This window comes from Lampris incognitus, chromosome 19, assembly GCF_029633865.1.
Source record: "Lampris incognitus isolate fLamInc1 chromosome 19, fLamInc1.hap2, whole genome shotgun sequence".
Taxonomy (NCBI): Eukaryota; Metazoa; Chordata; class Actinopteri; order Lampriformes; family Lampridae; genus Lampris; species Lampris incognitus.
In genome coordinates, this window is record NC_079229.1 from 28,653,378 (window position 1) to 28,673,662 (window position 20,285).

General features: G+C 49.7%; 1 protein-coding gene across 1 annotated transcript in view; it reads right to left on the reverse strand.

Annotated features, from left to right (window-relative positions):
- ptprn2 (protein tyrosine phosphatase receptor type N2) overlaps window positions 1-20,285 on the reverse strand; it is a 192,591-nt gene that overhangs the window by 144,588 nt on the left and 27,718 nt on the right. Inside the window, exons 3-4 of the mRNA XM_056299232.1 lie at window positions 16,411-16,524; window positions 5,622-5,851 (exon numbers count right to left, since the gene is read on the reverse strand). Of these exons, the coding sequence (XP_056155207.1) occupies window positions 5,622-5,851; window positions 16,411-16,524 (344 nt within the window). The remainder of the gene's footprint in view (window positions 1-5,621; window positions 5,852-16,410; window positions 16,525-20,285) is intronic.

A 20,285-nucleotide genomic window follows, 5' to 3' on the forward strand; every position in this document is an offset into this window, starting at 1 on the left:
ATTTACCGTGGATTAAAGAAAGTTGCCTACACGGCTAAAGTGTGAACCTACGGTCTTCTCCGTTCCTTCGGCTCTACACTGGTGACCCCGACGTCGGTTTTCGGATAAGTTTTCTGAAACCACACACATTATGGCTACGAACGCCGTTGCAATTAAACTGCCGGAGTTTTGGGAGTCTTCCGCGGCTACATGGTTCGCGCAGGCTGAGGCACAGTTCGCGCTCAGAGACATAACAGCAGACGAGACCAGGTACTACTACGTAGTGGCAGCGCTGGGGGGCGCTACGGCTTCCAGGATAAGCGGTTTCATAACCAACCCACCGGCCGATGGTAAATACGCCGCACTTAAACATCTCCTCCTTGAAACTTTTGAACTGTCAACAACGGAGAGAGCACGTCGCCTCTTCGCAATTCAGGGCTTGGGAGATGGCAAACCATCGGAGCTAATGAGCAGGATGTTAAACCTACTGGGTCAAGAAAAGCCATGTTTCCTGTTTATGGAGCTGTTTCTGCGCAACATGCCGCCCCACGTCCAGACTGCGCTCGCTAACTCCACCATCACTGATCCCCGTGAGCTGGCGCTCTCGGGGTGTAAGCTGGCGACTGAAAAAGGAGGCTGACCGATTCTTCGTCGCTACACAACGTTCCTCCCATGCCGGGGTGCTGGCTCCTACCTTCACTGGCCCCCCGCCGACATCGCCACATCGGTGGCGCCACAGCATCAGACCGCTACAAGCCCTCTGGACTCTGTATGTACCACGCTCGATTTGGTGCGAAAGCTAAACGGTGCCGTTCCCCCTGCAACTACAGGCCGACGGGAAACGAGAGGGCCAACACTCAGTAGTGGCCATGAGTGTTGGCGATACGAGCAGGCTACTCTTCATCCTCGACACCATCTCCGGTCGGCGATTTCTTTGTGACACGGGCGCACAGAGAAGCGTGCTCCCTGCTACTGACGTCGACATCATGGGCGGGGAGCGGGGCCCCCAGTTGGCGACGGCTGACGGCAGCCCTATCCACACCTACGGCGTGCGGTCTGTAGAACTGTGTTTTGGTGGACAACGTTTCACGTGGGAGTTCGTCATGGCCAATGTAACGCTTCCCCTCCTCGGAGCTGATTTTTTGTGCGCTTACGGTTTGCTAGTGGACATTCAGAACAGCCGTCTGGTCGATGCCTTAACCTTCTCCTCCTTCGCATGTACGCGGAGGGAAGCGGCCTATGCAGGTCTAGCCAACTCTCTCTCAGAGGCAGACAAGTTCAACCGCCTCCTCGCTGAGTTCCCTGACCTCACCCAGCCTACCTTCTCTGCACCCACCGCTAAGCATGGGGTGGAGCATCACATTGCTACGAAGGGGCCCCCGGTCTACGCCAGAGCCAGGCGTCTCGACCCCGCCAAACTCGCCATTGCCAAGTCTGAGTTCGAGCACCTGGAACGCATGGGGATCATCCGCCGCTCTGACAGCCCGTGGGCGTCCCCACTCCACATCGTCGCTAAGCCTGATGGAGGTTGGCGCCCATGCGGGGACTACCGCCGACTAAATGACGCCACCACGCCCGACCGCTATCCTGTCCCGCATATCCAGGACTTTTCTGCAAACCTGTCTGGCAAATGCGTCTTCTCAAAAGTCGACCTGGTCCGTGGTTATCATCAAGTTCCCGTGCACCCCTCAGACATCCCCAAGACAGCGGTGACTACCCCATTCGGCCTATTTGAATTCCTACGAATGCCATTTGGACTCAAAAACGCGGCCCAGTCCTTTCAGCGGCTGATGGATTCAGTGCTCCGTGGCCTTCCTTTCATCTTCGTCTATTTGGACGACATACTCATCGCCAGCGCCTCCGAGGAAGAACACCTGTCCCATCTTCATGCCCTCTTCACACGCTTCAGCCAGCATGGGCTGATCGTCAACCCGGCGAAGTGCCGGTTCGGGCTGACAGCCATTGATTTCCTCGGGCACCGCATCACTGGGGACGGGGCAGTCCCCCTGCCCTCAAAGGTGGAAGCGGTGGCGGCCTTTCCGCGCCCCCAAACAGCTCGTGCGCTCAGGGAGTTCATCGGGATGGTGACATTCTACCACCGCTTCATTCCCCGAGCCGCCTTTATCATCCGGCCACTGTACGAGGCGCTGAAAGGCATGTCCCCCAACCAGGCGGTCGACTGGACAGCAGAGCGGGACCGTGCGTTCACCGAGACTAAAGCTGCGCTCTCCCAGGCTACCCTGCTAGCGCATCCTTCACCTACAGCGCCTATTTCCATAACCACGGATGCATCGGACTATGCTGTTGGTGCAGTTCACGAACAGTGGGTGGGGGGGGCTTGGCAGCCTTTGGCCTTTTTCAGTCGCCAGCTTACACCCCGAGAGCGCAAGTATAGTACTTTTGACAGGGAACTCCTCGGTCTCTGGCTCGCCGTCCGGCATTTCCGTTTCCTGCTAGAGGGCCGCGAGTTTACGGCGTACGTGGACCACAAGCCCCTCACGTTTGCCATGTCCAAGACGGCCGAGCCATGGTCCGCTCGCCAGCAGCGACAACTCTCCTACATTTCGGAATTCACTACCGACATCCAGCACGTCGCTGGTAAGTCTAACCAGGTAGCTGACTGCCTCTCTAGGGCAGTGATTGGAGCGGTCCACCTAGGCCTTGACTATGCACAGATGGCTGCTGACCAGGCCACGGACCCGAGCATCCTCCGTCTCCGGGCCTCCGACACGGGGCTACGCCTGCAGGACGTTCCTTTCAGCGACACAGGTGTCACCCTCCTGTGTGACGTCTCCACAGGACAGCCCAGGCCCATCGTCCCGCACAGCTGGAGACGCCCCGTGTTTGAAGCTGTGCACGGCCTCTCTCATCCAGGCGGTAAGCCATCCGTGCGCCTGACCTCTGCTAAGTTTGTGTGGGAGGGACTTAAGAGAGACGTGAAAGCGTGGGCCGACTCGTGTGTTGCCTGTCAGCGGGCTAAGATACACCGCCACATTAAGGCGCCCCTGGAACGCTTCGCAGTGCCGGAGAGACGATTTGACCATGTCCACGTCGACCTGGTTGGTCCCCTACCCCCCTCCCATGGGTTCACCTACCTCTTCACTGTGGTGGACAGGACTACGCGCTGGCCTGAAGCTGTTCCCCTGGCATCCACGACATCTGCTGATGTGGCCCGGGCTTTTATTGGGTCGTGGGTCTCACGTTTCGGTACGCCTTCCGACCTTTCATCTGACCGCGGGCCACAGTTTACCTCAGAGCTATGGAATGCTGTGGGTGAGGCTCTGGGCGTCAAGCTTCATCGCACTACCGCCTACCACCCTCAGGCGAACGGCCTATGTGAGCGCTTCCACCGGTCCATGAAGGCTGCGCTTCGGGCTACTCTCAAGGACTGCAACTGGGTCGACAAGCTCCCATGGGTCATGCTGGGCCTGCGGACCGCCCCGAAGGAAGACCTACAAGCCTCCTCTGCGGAGCTGGTGTATGGCACGCCGCTGCGAGTCCCAGGCGATTTCATGCCCAATGCAACGCGTCCCTGGTCAGCTGTGGACCAACGAGCCTCCTTGCTGGACGGGGTCAGAGCTTTCACACCCGTCCCTACCGCCCAACACGGCGCTCCGGTGTCCCAGGTGCCCCCAGGTCTGCAGTCAGCGGACTACGTGTTCATCCGTCACGACGCACACCGCCCCCCTCTGCAACCCCCTTATGACGGCCCCTTCCGCGTCCTGGAACGGGGAACTAAGCACCTGGTGGTGGATTTTGGGGGCACGGCCGAGCATGTTTCAGTGGACCGAGTTAAACCCGCACACCTGGACTTGACGCAGCCGTTGGAGTTAGCCCAACCTCCTCGTCGCGGTCGTCCCCCGGCTCCGCCTCCTCCCCCCGTGGAGGCCCGAGTTGCCTCTTCTGCTCCTCAGGCCGACCTCCACAGGCCCGCGTCAATGCCTCCCAGAGACACTCCGGCCCCTGGTATCCGGAGCCGCCGCGGACGGCCTGTCGTCCCCCCGCGCCTGCCTGACTTCGATTACTAGGGCGAATTCTGGGGGGGCTCATGTGGTGGACACGTATTGGGGACAGAATTCAACCCAGGAACTAAGGGTTAAGTCATGGTTGCCCTGGCAGGTTAACGCAGGGTTAAGTTATGGTTGTCCAGCCAGTTTTCTGGTTATTCTTGCCACCTCCGCTCAGTCGAGCTGGGGGTTTTGTTTGTCTCGCTGATTTACCGTGGATTAAAGAAAGTTGCCTACACGGCTAAAGTGTGAACCTACGGTCTTCTCCGTTCCTTCGGCTCTACAGTATTCTTATTTTCTCTTTGCGTGAAAAAAAAACTTGCTATCTTTCTAAGTCATAAACGGCTGCTCCTCAGTATGGCTTATATCCAATATGCCAAGCAGCTCTTTGAAAAATGATTCCAAAAAGTGATTGAGGGGTGTAGGCGCCAAGGTTTACGCTGGCCATGTTCGCCGTCCTCCATCACACACACAAAAAAAAAGCACTTCATCTCATCCGTAAGGAAGATCCTGAACTCTTCAGCTACTGACGGCATCATCGTTGCCCTGACAAAACAGGGGGGCATACACCCAGAGTATTCATGCAACCCCGGGGTCCCGTCATAAATTTGGTGATTGAACAATGGAAGGGGCTGATGTAAAGGGGTCAGCTGGATGGAAAAAAGAAAAGGAGAAGGGGGAAACTAAAACAGGACGGGGCAACTGAACAACCCCCAGCGTAGACAGATCTGCCCCATCTTCATCAGGGGAAGTCACACCGAGAAACAGAGCAAGAGTCGTGTCTGTGAATGTTCTCATTCATCCAGGTCATGGTTATCCAAAGGAGTTGAATCGAGTGCAACTGGACTTGGTATATATCCGTGAAGACGTTTCGCCTCTCATCCAAGAGGCTTCCTCAGTTCATGCCTTTCTGACTAGACGAAGCTAGTCTGACTGGCTGGTGATGAGACTCAGAATTTATCCTCTTTAGCCTCCAAGAACAACAGTCGGTCACTAACGGCTCCAACGACTCTCATGAACACTGAATGATGAAGTCGAAACTAAAAAACCCCCAATGACCGTCGCTGCTAAACAAATGCAAATCAATAGCTCCGATGGCGACGGGTGCGGCCAAACATCGGTACACAAAAGAGCCACTCATATCTATGGCTATGTTAGCGACGGACGTTGGTAAACATCGGGACACAAAGAGCCATGGACATCTATAGCTCTGACAACGACTCCAAGAGGATAAATTCTGAGTCTCATCACCAGCCAGTCAGACTAGCTTCGTCTAGTCAGAAAGGCACGAAGTGAGGAAGCCTCTTGGATGAGAGGCGAGACGTCTTGATTCAACTCCTTTGGAGAGCAAGAGTCTGCTTGCAAATGAGGACAGGTCTTTTTTTTTTCAACCTAAACTAAAAAAATGGGGGGGGGGGGGCTTTTTTCTCTGCGATTTGACTCCTGCACACAATCCTGTGTCTGTTATAGATTCCAGCCTGTCATTTGGGACACCAACAGTGGAGGGGTGCCGCTTTAAGCTCAAATAATAGTTATTTTTGTGTATTAATCTGATGTAGTTAATCTATACTCCTACACATCAGCAGGTGTTGCAAGTCTACGGCAGATGGTGAGGGGCTCTTTTTAAGTCCTCACCTGCATGCCAAGCCCCTCCAATTGGACGCCCGGGCTTCCAGCCACTTCAGACCGCGGAAGGAAGCCCAGGTCTTTCAGGTACTGCTGAAGGCTCCTGCTGAGACCCGCTGGTTTCCTCTCCGCGCTGCGAGGGCCGGGGAGTGAGGCGAGCTGGTGGAGGGGGACCTTCGTCACTTTGGACAGCTCTCTGGAGATCACTTCCTGGGTGACGTCATCCTGCCAAGTCAGACCTAAGCACAGACAGGTAAGAGCCACAATGAAACTGGTTCGACTCTAAAGATCTCCTGAATCATTTGCTGAAATATTGAGATTTGCTTTTGGCACCGCTTGTCTCATAACTGTAAGTTTATCTTTGAAAAATAAAGAAGAGTGTGGTTCTGCATTAAAGGTAAAACTGTTTGGATTTCACTCTTCATTACGGGAAAATCATCCCGGCACAAAACGAAACACCAAGCGAAGTTCAATCGCTGAGCAAGGATGAATCAGAATGGCAGAGTAGAGTCGTCTAAAGTTAAAACACATTAAAAGGAAGTCATGAACACACACACACACACACAAGCACACACACATACACATATATACATGAGCAAGTCGACAAGCCCTGGGAGAATGTCACACTGCAGCCTGACGGCTTGCCAACATCTCTGCTAATTGCCAACACATAGCTGGGATGCAGAACTCCTGGGCAGGGGCAAAGCATAGCGGTGCCAGAGCCAGATGGAGCCACCCGTGCAAAAAAAGACACCCAAAACATGGCCTCATTCCCGGCAAGCCAAAAGGCATGGCATTCCTTGCCAAAGAGCAGAAAAATACCAAAGATATTATACTTTTGTCTGTGGCCAAGATGTTCACTGATGACGTTTCGCTCATTCCACCAGAGAGGCATTTTTTCATAATGAGAAACAAGCCATTATGGGGATGAATAAGTGAGTCAACAGCTTAGACTGCCCCAGACTACCTCGCCGTCCACGGAGCTGTAGAAGCCCTCATCTACGCAAACAAAGAGCTACGCTGGCCTTAATGGCACGAGCATTTAATAGCAATAAGCGACCAGCCGGGGTAGGAGCGTATGAACAAGCAAACGTTTCAGACATAGCAAACGTCTTAATTAGCCTGCTCCTTCACCCATGGACACGAGGCGTTGGACGCAGACATTCATGAGCATCAGATGAAGAGCGGCGCAGACCAGCTGCAGATGCAGCCCAGTCTCCGCTGGCAGCTCTGAACGGGGCGCAGCGCGGCATATGTTTTCACTGTTCTGCACCGCGGCTCAGCCATCCGTCCACACCACGATAACATTTAACTACCCCGAGCTTACCCCGCTCTGGTGTATACCTGCTGCCCATACATTAAATGTCGCAATGATCATGGATGCCATCATCGTGTGCAGACGGGGGTGGGGTGGGGGTGGGGGTATGGGGGGGCCGCGTCTGGATCCAACCCCGGAGGAACCATAAAGTACCCACGGTTAACTGCGGCTGGTTAATGGGTTGTGTGGTGGCGTAAATGTCTGACGGTGTGTGAACAGGAGAGCATCGACATTGTCTTGATTGACTGTGACACCTCTACCCCCCCACCCACACCCATACACACACACCACCAACACCCCCCATCTCCCGGGGGAATCGTTCATTTCCATATATACTATGTTGTGTGCCCGTGCTCGGTGTGTTTATGTGTGTGTGTGTGTGTGTGCGTGACAGCAATGGCCACACAGATGAGGTCATGCTAAGCCGGTGGGAATTAGGAAATGAAGAACAAAGTGTTTTCGTATGAGAGGATGTGTCAGGGCCTCGACGGTCGGATTCCCCTCGATCAGCCTCTCCAGCCGATTATCCCGGCGCCGAGGAGCGAAATGTCACACGCGCCGCGTTCGTCCCCAAGTCCGAAGGAAGAGAGGGCTCCGCCGCCGCCGCCGCGAGCTGCAGATTTCCGCCCGTTAAGGATATAACGTCCTTAACACTGCCTCATGCAAATGGCTCAGTTAATTAACACCTTGCCATTAGTGAGGCGTCTGTCAAATAAGCCAGATAGTTCTGTTTTTTTGTTCTGCCTGCCTGTCTGCCTGACACCGGGAGAGCGAGCGAGCGAGAGAGAGAGAGAGAGAGAGAGAGAGAGAGAGAGAGAGAGAGAGAGAGAGAGAGAGAGAGAGAGAGAGAGAGAGAGAGAGAGAGAGAGAGAGAGAGAGAGAGAGAGAGAGAGAGAGAGAGAGAGAGAGAGAGAGAGAGATAGAGAGAGAGAGAGAGAGAGAGAGAGAGAGAGAGGGAGAGAGAGGGAGAGAGAGAGAGAGAGAGAGAGACTCCTAAATATTCAAAGCCTATTAGACGGGCTCCTGCCTGCGTGTCTCGTTGTTTCATCTGGTGTTTTTGAAATGCAGATTTTCCCGTTTCCTTTAGTTGTGTCTACCAACTGATTTTAAAGGCAGTAATGGAAAAGCGGGTGAATAATTTAGCAACAAGTTCAGCCTAATTAGGCGAAATGAAATGTGTCAATCCAAATTTGACAAAGGACAGAACAAGGGTCCGGCGGCACGAGAGTTTAAACTTCACCGGGGCATCCGGGCGGCGTAGTGGCCTATTCCGTTGCCTAGCAACACGGGGATCGCCGGGTCGAATCCCCGTGTTACCCCCGGCTAGGTCGGGCGTCCCTACAGACACGAGTGGCCATGTTTGCGGGTGGGAAGTCGGAAGTGGGTATTTGTCCTGGTCGCTGCACTAGCGCCTCCTCTGGTCGGTCGGGGCGCCCCCCCCCCAACACATCGGCAGAGAGGGGGGTGGAGCAGCGAGCGGGAAGGCTAAAAAAGACAGGGTAATATGCCAGATACAATTGGGGGGAATTGGGGGGGGGGGGTTTACTACAAGTGTTGTACGCCATGTTGTCATGACGGGAAATCCATCTGCCGCCACCGTGTGTTTTGTTGAAAGGTGACAAAACGAAATGGAAGAAAAACAAAAACAGCAACTCAAAACTGCAATAGCGCCATATTACCCCCCCTCCCCTTTTCTCCCCAACTGTACCCGGCCAATTACCCCGCTCTTCCAAGCCGTCCTGGTCGCTGCTCCACCCCCTCTGCCGATCCGGGGAGGGCTGCAGACTACCACATGCCTCCTCCCATACATGTGGAGTCACCAGCCGCTTCCTTTCACCTGACAGTGAGGAGTTTCACCAGGGGGACGTAGCGTGTGGGAGGATCACGCTATTCCCCCCAGCCCCCCCCCCCGAACAAGCTCCCTGACCGACCAGAGGAGGCGCTAGTGCAGCGACCAGGACACATACCCACATCCGGATTCCCACCCACAGACACGGCCAATTGTGTCTGTGGGGACGCCCGACCAAGCCGGAGGTGACACGGGGATTCAAATCGGGGATTCAAACCGGCGATCCCCGTGTTGACATGCAACGGAATAGACCGCGACGCTACCCGGACGCCTCATAGCGTCATAGTCTTCTGTCTTCTCTGCTGGGTGCAGATGAAGGCCTACTCCACAGGCGTAACGAGTCGATGCCGGGCCCCAATGCGAGATGGGGAAAGCGGGCCCCGGACTGCCCACCACAGTCAGACGTAACGTAACATCACGTCAGTAGTGAATGAAAGAAGTGAAGCTATGCAGCTTTAAAATGACCAGCAACAGTGAAATGCACCGCAGAGTTGACGCCTAAATGAAACGGTTGCGAGGAAAACAGACCGCCGCGCTATAGACGCCATAAAAGCAAGGCCAGGATAGTGATAGACTAGCCTACGTAACAACATCCGGGGTCAGAGCACCATAACAGATGAAAACACAATCGGTGACAGCACACCTTGACAAGATGAAAACATAAAGCGGCGTCCGGGTAGTGTAGCAGCCTATTCCGTTGCCTACCATCACGGGGATCGCTGGTTCAAATCCCCGTGTTACCTCCGGCTTGGTCTGGCATCCCTACAGACACAATTGGCCGTGTCTGCGGGTGGGAAGCCGGATGTGGGTATGTGTCCTGGTCGCTAAACTAGCACCTCCTCTGGTCGGTCGGGGCGCCTGTTCGGGAGGGTAGGGGGAACTGGGGGGAATAGCGTGATCCTCCCATGGGCTACATCTCTCCGGTGAAACTCCTCACTGTCAGGTGAGAAGAAGTGGCTGGCGATTCCACATGTATCGGAGGAGGCATGTGGTAGTCTGCAGCCCTCCCTGGATCGGCAGATGGGGTGGAGCAGCGACCGGGACGGCTCCAAAGAAGAGGAAGAGGAAGAGGCCACCTCTACAAGAGTCATTTCAGGTTTCAAGAGCCGCACAGGAATTGATGAAACTCCACAGAGACATGGAAAGATTATTTGCAAGTCAATAAACAGGAACGAACGTCACTACGCTCAGAGCGAAACTGTGCCTCATTCTTCACCGAAACGATCCTTTCCTTGATACAGACACACACACTCACGCTGACAGATTCAACACAAGCGCCCCACTTCCCCTCATCACGTTTCAGCTTACCCCTCCACAAAGTTGTGTACAGTATGCATGCGTGTGTGTGTGCGTTTGTGTGTGTGTGTGTGTGTGTGTGTGTAGCAGCAGCTATGTGCCGGCGCGCATGCATGCACGTGTTGGCTTTCAACCATTTTGCGTAATTATAAGTAACGAGGGTTGAGAGGAGAAACAGAATCAGAACCAAAATCTGTTGCATCACCTAGTAAGTTGCCACGTTACCAGCAATTCTACTTGACCCATTGGTCAACTTTAAAACATTGCACAAAATCTAACAAAACAAGGACAAAGGTAAAGAATTATGAGTAATGGGGGCTTCCGGGTAGCATGGCGGTCTATCCCGTTGCCTACCAACACGGGATCGCCAGTTCGAACCTCCGTGTTACCCCCGGCTCGGTCGGGCGTCCCTACAGACACAACTGGCCGTGTCTGCGGGTGGGAAGCCCGATGCGGGTATGTGTCCTGGCTGGTCGCTGCACTACCGCCTCCTCTGGTCGATCGAGGCACCTGCTCAGGGGGAAGGGGGAACTGGAGGGGAATAGCGTGATCCTCCCACACGCTACGTCCCCCTGGTGAAACACCTCACTGTCAGGTGAAAAGAAGCGGCTGGCGACTCCACGTGTATCGGAGGAAGCGTGTGGTAGTCTGCGGCCCTCGCTGGATGCCAATATTTTTTTCCTAGGATGAATCCTGAATATTTGCTCCCCAGATCGGCAGAGGGGGGTGGATTAACAGCTGGGATGGCTCAAAAGAGGGGGGTAATTGCCGGGTACAATTGGGGAGAAAAAATCCCCATTCCCCCCCCCCCCAAAAAAGATTACAAGTAAAGAATGGATGAAATAAAATGTTAAATGTAATGTATGTATATGTATGAGCATGCCCTAAGAATATTGAAAAGGTGGTTCTTTGAGTGTAAAAATATCAACTGTGATAAAAGTGACATTTTACAACAAATTGAAATAATATTATCTTTTTATTCAGGAGGAAGAGACAGCGGCTCTACTACTATATCGTATTCACAGTATATGGTAATGTCTGGGTGTATATCACAGAGTCGTTTAGCCACTTAACTCACTGTATATCATAATGGCTCAAGCCTTCCTTCAGCATCTTGGGTTCAAATCTGTCCCATTTCCCATAAACTTTCTTATTCTAGCTTTATTTATTTATTTATTTATTTACTTGATGTAAGCATGTGTTGGTCCCTTACCAACAACTAACCACCAACACACCCATAAACATATATAACATATATACATACCATATACAGACACTATATGGACAAAAGTTTTGGGACACCTGGCCATTACACGTACAGGAGCTTTTATGTCATCCCATTCTAAATCCATAGGCATTAATATGGAGTTGGTCCCCCCCCCCCCCCTGCAGCTATAACACCTTCCAGTCTTCTGGGAAGGCTTTCAACAAGATTTTGAAGTGTGTGTTTGGGAATTTTTGCCCATTCATCCAGAAGAGCATTTGTGAGGCCAGGCACTGATGTTGGACGAGAAGACCTGGCTCGCAATCTCTTTTCTAGTTCATCCCAAAGGTGTTCGATGGGGTTGAGGTCAGGGCTCTGTGTGGGCCAGTCAAGTTCTTCCACACCAAACTCACCCAACCATGTCTTAATGGACCTTGCTTTGTGCACTGGGGCAGAATCCTGCTGGAACAGAAAAGGGCTCTCCCCAAACTGTTCCCACAAAGTTGGAAGCATAGAATTGTCCAAAATGTCTTGGTATGCCAAAGCATTAAGATTTCCCTTCACTGGAACTAAGGGGCCTAGCCCGACCCCTGAAAAACAACCTCATAGCATTATCCCTCCTCCACCAAACTTTACAGTTGGCACAATGCAGTCAGGCAGGTAACGTTCTCCTGGCATCCACCAAACCCAGGCTCGTCCATCAGACTGCCAGACAGAGAAGCGTGATTCGTCACTCCACAGAACACGTTTCCACTGCTCCAGAGTCCAGTGGCAGCATGCTTTACACCCCTCCATCCAACGCTTGGCATTGTGCTTGGTGATGTAAGGCTTGCATGCAGCTGCTCGGCCATGGAAACCCATTCCATGAAGCTCCCGGCACACAGTTTTTGTGCTGATGTTAATGCCAGAGGATGTTTGGAACTCTACAGTTATTGAGTCAAAAGACTTTTACACACTATGCGCCTCAGGACTTGTTGACCCCGTGTGTCCCTGTGTGACTTTACGTGGTCTGCCACTTCGTGGCTGAGTTGCTGTTGTTCCTAAACGCTTCCACGTTTCAATAATACCACTTACAGTTGACCGTGAAATATCTAGCAGGGAAGAAATTTCACGAACTGACCTATTGTAAAGGTGATGTCCTATGACGGTACCACGCTTGAATTGACTGAGCTCTTCAGAACGACCCATTCTTTCACAAATGTTTGTAAATGCAGACTGCATGGCTAGCTGCTGGATTTAATACACCTGTGGCAATGGGTCTGAATGAAACACCTGAATTCAATGATTAAGACGTGTGTCCAAATACTTTTGTCCATATAGTGTACTTAGACATTCACACCCCTCTTACCCTAACCCGGGTCTGGAGTCAGTCCTTTACAATTTTGTATTTATGCTGCATGTTGTATATGTACGTTAAAAGAATGTATTCTCGGGCGTCCAGGTAGCGTAGCGGCCTATTCCGTTGCCTACCATCCCGGGGACCGCTGGTTCAAATCCCCATGTTACCTCCGGCTTGGTCGGGCATCCCTACAGACACAATTGGCCGTGTCTGCGGGTGGGAAGCCGGATGTGGGTATGTGTCCTGTCGCTAAACTAGCACCTCCTCTGCTCGGTTGGGGCGCCTGTTCGGGAGGGTAGGGGGAACTGGGGGACATAGCGTGATCCTCCCACGCGCTACATCCCCCTGGCGAAACTCCTCAATGTCAGGTGAAAAGAAGCAGCTGGTGACTCCACATGTATCAGAGGAGGCATGTGGTAGTCTGCAGCCCTGCCCGGATCGGCAGAGGGGGTGGAGCAGCGACCGGGATGGCTCAGAAGAGTAGGGTAATTGGCTGGATACAATTGGGGAGAAAAAAAAAAGGGGGGGGGGATTCCGAAAAAAAAAAGTATTCTCATGTTCATACTCTGTACATGTATCTGTGTATTTTATTTGATTTCATGAAAAGTACATTTGTATGCATGAAATGTGTAATATCAATAAAGTTTGATGGATGGATAGTTGGATGGATGGTTGGAAGAATGGATGTCTCTTTCCAATGCCCTCTTAAGGGTGAAATGCTAAAAGTAGTTCTTTAACAAAGTGAGTCTGCCGCGGACGGTTTTTCCCAGGGCGGTATAAATTAATGGCAAGGCTATTACTGCTAACAAGACGCAGCATTGTTTTAATGGATCGAGGCTAAACTGCCATAAGCTATGTGACGGCGCAGGCAAACCTTTAAGGTCCTCCCTATTGAATGCCTTTGCACCATTATGAAGGCAAATGGAAATCTATTCAAAACAGTGCAGCAACCTCTTTCCGACCACTCACCTGAACAAATCAAAGTCTTGCCGCTGAGAGGTAGACCAACTTTACGATGGCGTCTGACTTCACAGAACTGAGCATGTGAACATTTGATTTATGGGAAGAGATTCGGCTTATGTACATACTGTTTTAAAGCCGTGTCGGCCGATGTCTATTTCTGCCATCTTTTTTTATTTCTTCAAGTAATGTGTACCATGTGCTGTAATGTTTTATGTGCTATCATGTTCATGTAAAAAAAGTTACTAAAATGTGTTGTAAAAAAAACGCACAATGGGCTCACATATAAATTCAGTGATGCTGAAACAACATACTGGCAGTTTATAGTCCCTCATTCTCCCCGACGTGCTATGGATGTCTATGGCGGGAGCATAAATGCCAGAATGCATTAATTAGTTTGCATGTTTGCATTGTGAGAGTGGCCCCTGATCTGTACACAGCAGAATCAACCCCACTGCAGCTTTTTCTACTTCAGCCTCATGCACTGTGATAACCACCCTTTCCTTGTGTTATTTTTGTGAGTATGGAAAAAAAATAATCAGGCTCTAGTTGTCTTCTTCCCAAACGGGAATTCAAAATATGACGCAATCTGCATGGTGAAAACAAAATATGACACTTGTGAGCCAATTAAACACACCATCACTTTAACACATTGCATGTCGAAGCAATGCACAGCGATTATGGAGCAGAGAGGTTAGCGCCTGTGTATCTTCACACACTATAAATCTGCACACACACGTGCACACGCACACACACACACACACACTCTGAGACCCCCATAATGATTCTAAAGCAATACAACAGCCGCCCCGCATTGAAATGTGTTGACACACTGTGACGGCACACCGTGAATACTAAAGTCTCCTGGCTTGGCTGCAGTCTAATATAAAAGACATTTGCAGCTGGGGTGACAACTCCCTGCACTCCATAAGGTATTGTGGAGAAAATATAATACCAGACAATGTGCTCTGCCAGCGGGGACATACTGTGACAACCCGAGCCCTTTTGTGCTGGGGTCAAATTCTATTCATCTGTATGACACTGGTGTTGGTGCGAGGGACCAGAGATTGTGTGATTTCTACCTGCATATATGATGCAAGATAAGGAATTGTAAATCGATTCTATTGATGCCCCCCCCACCCACCCACTTCAGTTTTTTTCCCCCTCCTACATCTTTTCGATTTAGATTACTGCAGTGGTCTCAATGACCCCGTCTGGGCTTCAACGAGGGTGTCCCACATCTCAAAGATGACACTTGAATAGCAGCCGAGCTGATAAGAATGAGTGTTGACGGCGTATTTTGGGCTCGTAGAAGATAAAGCTCTCTGCCTCCAGACATGAATCCATCAGGAGGGGAGAGACTGCTGGAGGTGCCGGTGGCTGGCGTCTCAAAACTCAAGGTCAAAGGGATGAAAAAAAAAAAAAATCTGAGGAATTAAGCATCTCTTGAAACGGAGTGGAAGAAATTACACACTGCATCTCCTCTCATCCTCCTCAGTCGCATCCGTTTATTTCTGACGAGTAATTAGAATGAATGTGCGGCCTCGCTCGGCGCTTAATATTCATCACTGCGTTTTTGTGATTTCTTATGGTCAACCGCTTACTCTTAATGATTTTCAACATGAGTTTACGCTTGTTAGAAGATATTAAGCACATAGAGGTCTGCAAAGCCAATTATGACGGGGGAATGGGTGTTTGTGTGGCGTGGCATGTGTTAAAGGTATCTACTGCCCCCCGATGGATAATATCTGTACTTGCAGTTTGCTAAATCCATCTGAGGAGAAAAAGACATGGATCACGTCTCTTTTGACACACGAAGACGTGAAATAGTCCTCCTTGTGATTCCAGCATGAATGTACATGTCGAACTTTCTATTGCAGCTTTTCTGGAACATTCTGCTTGTATTGCGGAACCGGTTTCATTCCATGGTCTGACAATTACCTTAACACACCAGAACTAAATCAAACTTCGAGTCACCTGTTAGACCCATTAGAGCCAAGCATTTGCCAGTTTCAGCAATGGCTGGAGAGGTGTGGAAGGCTTGGAGAGGGCAAACGGTGACTCAAATTTGTTTCCCAAAATTAATCAGCAGCAAGGGAAGCGTCAGATAGGGCTTTGTAGGAGCCCCCAATGGATTGGTGAGAATCGGTGATGCGTTTGGCGCATGCAGTATGATGCCGAGGGAGAGGTCAAAAAGCACAGAAGGAGAAAGGGTTTGAAACGGAGAACAAAATTGACACCGCAGGACCGGGAGTTTTTCTTTTAAGAAGATCTTGAAAATTGAAAGCGGACTCTACAATAATAAAACCCAGTGCAATTTCAGATCGGCAAACTGAAAAAGAAAAATAGGATCCTAACTTGGTAAATGGGACTGAATCTTGTAACTGGGGCTGCATTGTACCTTTTACTATGGGGACATCTTGGCACCTGTTCCCTTTTGCTGACTACCTAGCCTGTTCTAACAATCACATTAGCTATTGATTGAGCAGGAGAGGCTGTCTAACATGATTACAGTGCATGGCACACAGTTACTCATCCACAAAATTAGCTCTAAATGTCTAACTGGCATACAAGCCAATTAGATTGGCTGTTGGCGTTATACAATGATGGCACAGCAATCGCCCCATATGAGTAAAACAACCTGTCCTAGCGTGATGGTGGCAAGCTGTGCTGGCCAAATGGACAGCCTGGCTATTTGGCTTGGGTTACAAAATGACTGTTGACAAGGACTGCCATGAGCACTGGAAACAGCTGATAAAGGCTGAGTAATTAACAATAAATAAATTAATGAATGAATAAAATGACAGGAGTGGATTGACAGGCGGACAACACCTCTGTGGGCCAGTTTCTGTAAGAGGGTCCTCAAGCGATCCAAAGTGGAGGGAGTCACATCGTATCTGTACAGTTTGGTGCCAGTCAGCCCCTGGCACTTCCCGAAGACCCCATCTACGAGGAAAAATAAGACAGACAGACAGACAATATGAGTCGTTTTCATTATTATCTAACAAAAGACAAGAAAACAGGAACACAGTTGACTACATGCTCACATACAGTAAGCATGAGAACTAGTAATGCACAAGACAGGTTTAACCAAACCCAACGCTACAGGATTGTGAAACTTAGTGCTCTAAAAGTGATTTTTTTTGCAGCCAGACTGAAACGCTGCGGTACCATGAGAGACCTGCAGTTTGTCCCTACGTCTGGTTTCCCGTTTAAGGGGAACTAATAGCTGACATTTCTCCTCTGGCAGAACTGCGATAAGCAGGCGTTCACGGCAGTAAAGACTTTATCAGGGACCCCGGCTATCTCCCGATCAGCGGGCCTCCCACCTCACTCAATACAGGTTGCTAGGCAACCCACGCAACAGAATCCCTATCAGCCTCATAATTCAACGGCTGGTCTAGGCTGCTGAAGGATGCTGGGGCTTGGGGGGGGTCAGGGCGCAGTGCGTAGATGTAATGCCTGGAATATAAATGACCAAGTGTTGTCACCTTCTCTCAGCTGGGGGAGATAAATCTATGTGTCTCATACGCTAAACTCAAAAAGCCCACAACAAAGATGATCTCAAGAAATGAAGCCTAGAAATTCGATCCGAGCAATCGTCTTCTTTGTCTTGTGAGAGTATGTATATGTGCTCGTGTGTGCCTGTGGACACGAGCCCGTTGTTGTGTACGGCTGTGTACGAAGATGCCGCTGTGATTAAAATTGACCCGATGATGTGAATCAACACTTTGTTGTACATCGCAGTATCTCATTAATTAGTCCCCGGATGACAGGCAATGACAGCAAACATCAATGGCACAACTGATGCTCATTGACTCGCCAGACAACTTCTGCTGCATGAATAACAATGTTACTTGGTTAATAGCCGCTCCCATAAAACTATTATGCGGTGCATGTAAAAATAGGCGTGTGCAGCCTGTTATTCCAAATATCTGTAATCAATAATGTCTTCCCTCGTGTAAGGTATGCAAGCATCTAAACAGTTTAATATTTTGACGCGAGCTCATTTTGAACTTCCTCTTTGCATCAAGGGTGAAGGGGTGAAATACTCATCGGGCTGTTTCCCATTAATCTGTCTTTGGACACACATCACTGATCATCATTTTTCACCTTCGACTTGCGACAAATTTTAATCACAGCGACAGAGTCTGTGTAAATTTGAGTGGCTGATAATTATAAAGATAATAATGTGATGCCAGAATAGTCTTTTAATTGAATTCTTATTCTCAGTGAGAGGCTAGTGTTTCCCTGACTTCCCTTCGGCCTGTGACCCGTTAAACGACAGCTCTGCACAGGGAAAGAGCCTGTGGGAGGCGGTGAATTAGCATATATGGCAGCATGCATATTTCACGAGTTATTTTGAGACACCAGGCAGCAGAGGGGAAAACACCACACCCTGACACACTCGCTGTATTTCACAGCGCACACGGAGGCACATCTAGGAGAGACGAGGAGACATTAGCTGTCTCGTCGCCTTCCGCCCACACAATCCACTCCTCTTTCCTGGCGTTGATAATGTGCGAGAAATACTAAAGCCTTGCTTTTCCGGATGAGCATTAGCACCTGGGATTACATAAGAAACAAAGGGAAGCTGGTGACATAACAAGCGACGGGCAACCGTTAAATGTTTGATGCGTAGCGGTCCTTGCCGGTTTCCACGGCAACAGCCTCCATCAAACATGTTGTGTATCCTCCTCACTTGTCAAGGACTGTCCCAGTAGGTACAAGTCATACACAAGCAGACACACACAGATGAATACAGACACACACACACACACACACACACACACACACACACACACACACACACACACACACACACACACACACACACACACACACAACAGGCTTGTAGCACACTTGGGAGAAAAAAAAGGCGGGGGTTATTGGATATTTATAACAAAAGTGTTTTTGTTTGATAAACACGACAAATGATTGATGGATCGAGGCATGTGAGCTGCATCTTAAGAGAGATGCAGAACCATACAGAGACATATTCATGATAAATCATGAGAGCATTGTGCTGTCACCGCGTAGTGTGAATTTGCACCACAGACGAAAACAAGAGGAGGGATACTAGTGCATCTTAGCTGATAGGTAATAAAAAAAAATACTGAATTGTTTGGTGTGTGGGACCCCGCGTGAAAACACAGAAGTGCGCTATGATGAAAACATTAGAGCACTTCCTCTAGAAGATAACAAGATGTCACAGGATTCGAGAACACGTGTGTGACAAACGCGAAGCCATTTGGGAAACGTGAGAGACAATCCATCACGTTCTACACATCACGACGCTTTTTTTTAATTGATACTCTGTCACCGTTAAGGAAATATGAAGCAGACATTAAATCAATTTTTATGCCTCTGCATGACAAGGCCAAAGCTGTCGATGCAACGCAGGCAAAAAAAAAAAAACAACAACTGAGATCGATGCATTTGAACTTAGACCCATTGATCTACAATACACGCCACATGCACCAATCCTGTGACCTTCCACATAATCCATCAATCAATCAGATCGTATGACACTGATTCTTTCATTTCATGTGCAGCGGTGACATTGTTCTCCACAGTCGGATTACACCTCGGGCGGCAGATAAATCACACACAGACCAGGGTAAAGAAAGGGATCCTACGTGCAAAACTTTAAGTCTCCTAAATCTCGACACCGTCTGTCTCCCAATTGTGACTGTCAGTGTGACATCCGGCTGCTGCTAAGGCTCCTCAGACTGCGAAAGCTAATGCTTCGGGATAGCGCGAAGCAAGCAGCAAAGCTGACAGTAAGTAAAGCATTTCTAGAGGACTGCGTGTCTGGGACGACGGACCCGGGAGGCAAATTAAAGAGGTTTGGAATAGCTTCATTAGCAGTAGTGACGATATCTCATCAAAGTAAGACCAAATACACCCAGCTTAATCAGGATAACCAACTGCTTAAGCAGTGGGGGAGGAAAAACACAACACAAGTGTGACGACAAGGATAGTTTCGTGCCACCCCCCACCCCCCAACATCAACAGTTATTTCCCTAAAATAAATGAAAATTCAGTTTATGCATGAACTATAACATGAATCTAAATTAAATCAATTGGAAATTGACGTTAACGGACTCTAAGCTCTGCTTCAAACAACATATGATGATCATCCATAGTATGTGGGATACACATAAAATGTCATTACATTTGTTATCTTGAATTTGGGGCTTAGGCGAAGTAGTTCAGTTCTCTCTCTCTTTCGAGTCCCCTTACTTTATTCCTTCACTCTGTGAGAGGAAAAAAAAAGTATTTTCCCAAACTCTTTCTTTGTTTTCTGTTTTGATTACTCTATGGACTAAGACGTCTCTGTTTCATCTGTTGTCCAGGCCTTGCACCTCTGACGGCACTACTTAATATTGGCTGCTTTTAAAGGAGCAGTTTGGATCTTTTGAGGTCTATATATATTATATGCTTATTGTTAATGTAGTACATAGTTAAGTTTTATTTTCACAGCCATCCATCCGTTTCTTTACACTGGACACAGCTCCAGGTTCACAATTGCAGTTCGATGTAATCAACGGAGGACAAATCCGCAATCCTCGTTCAGTGCAAAAAAAATAAAATAAAATAAACTCCACGGTTCAGCCAATGCGAACATGATGCTACAAGAGTCTACAATGCAAGAGTCTACCTCGAGTGCTCGTTTTAAAAATGTGCAATCATTTTTTACATTG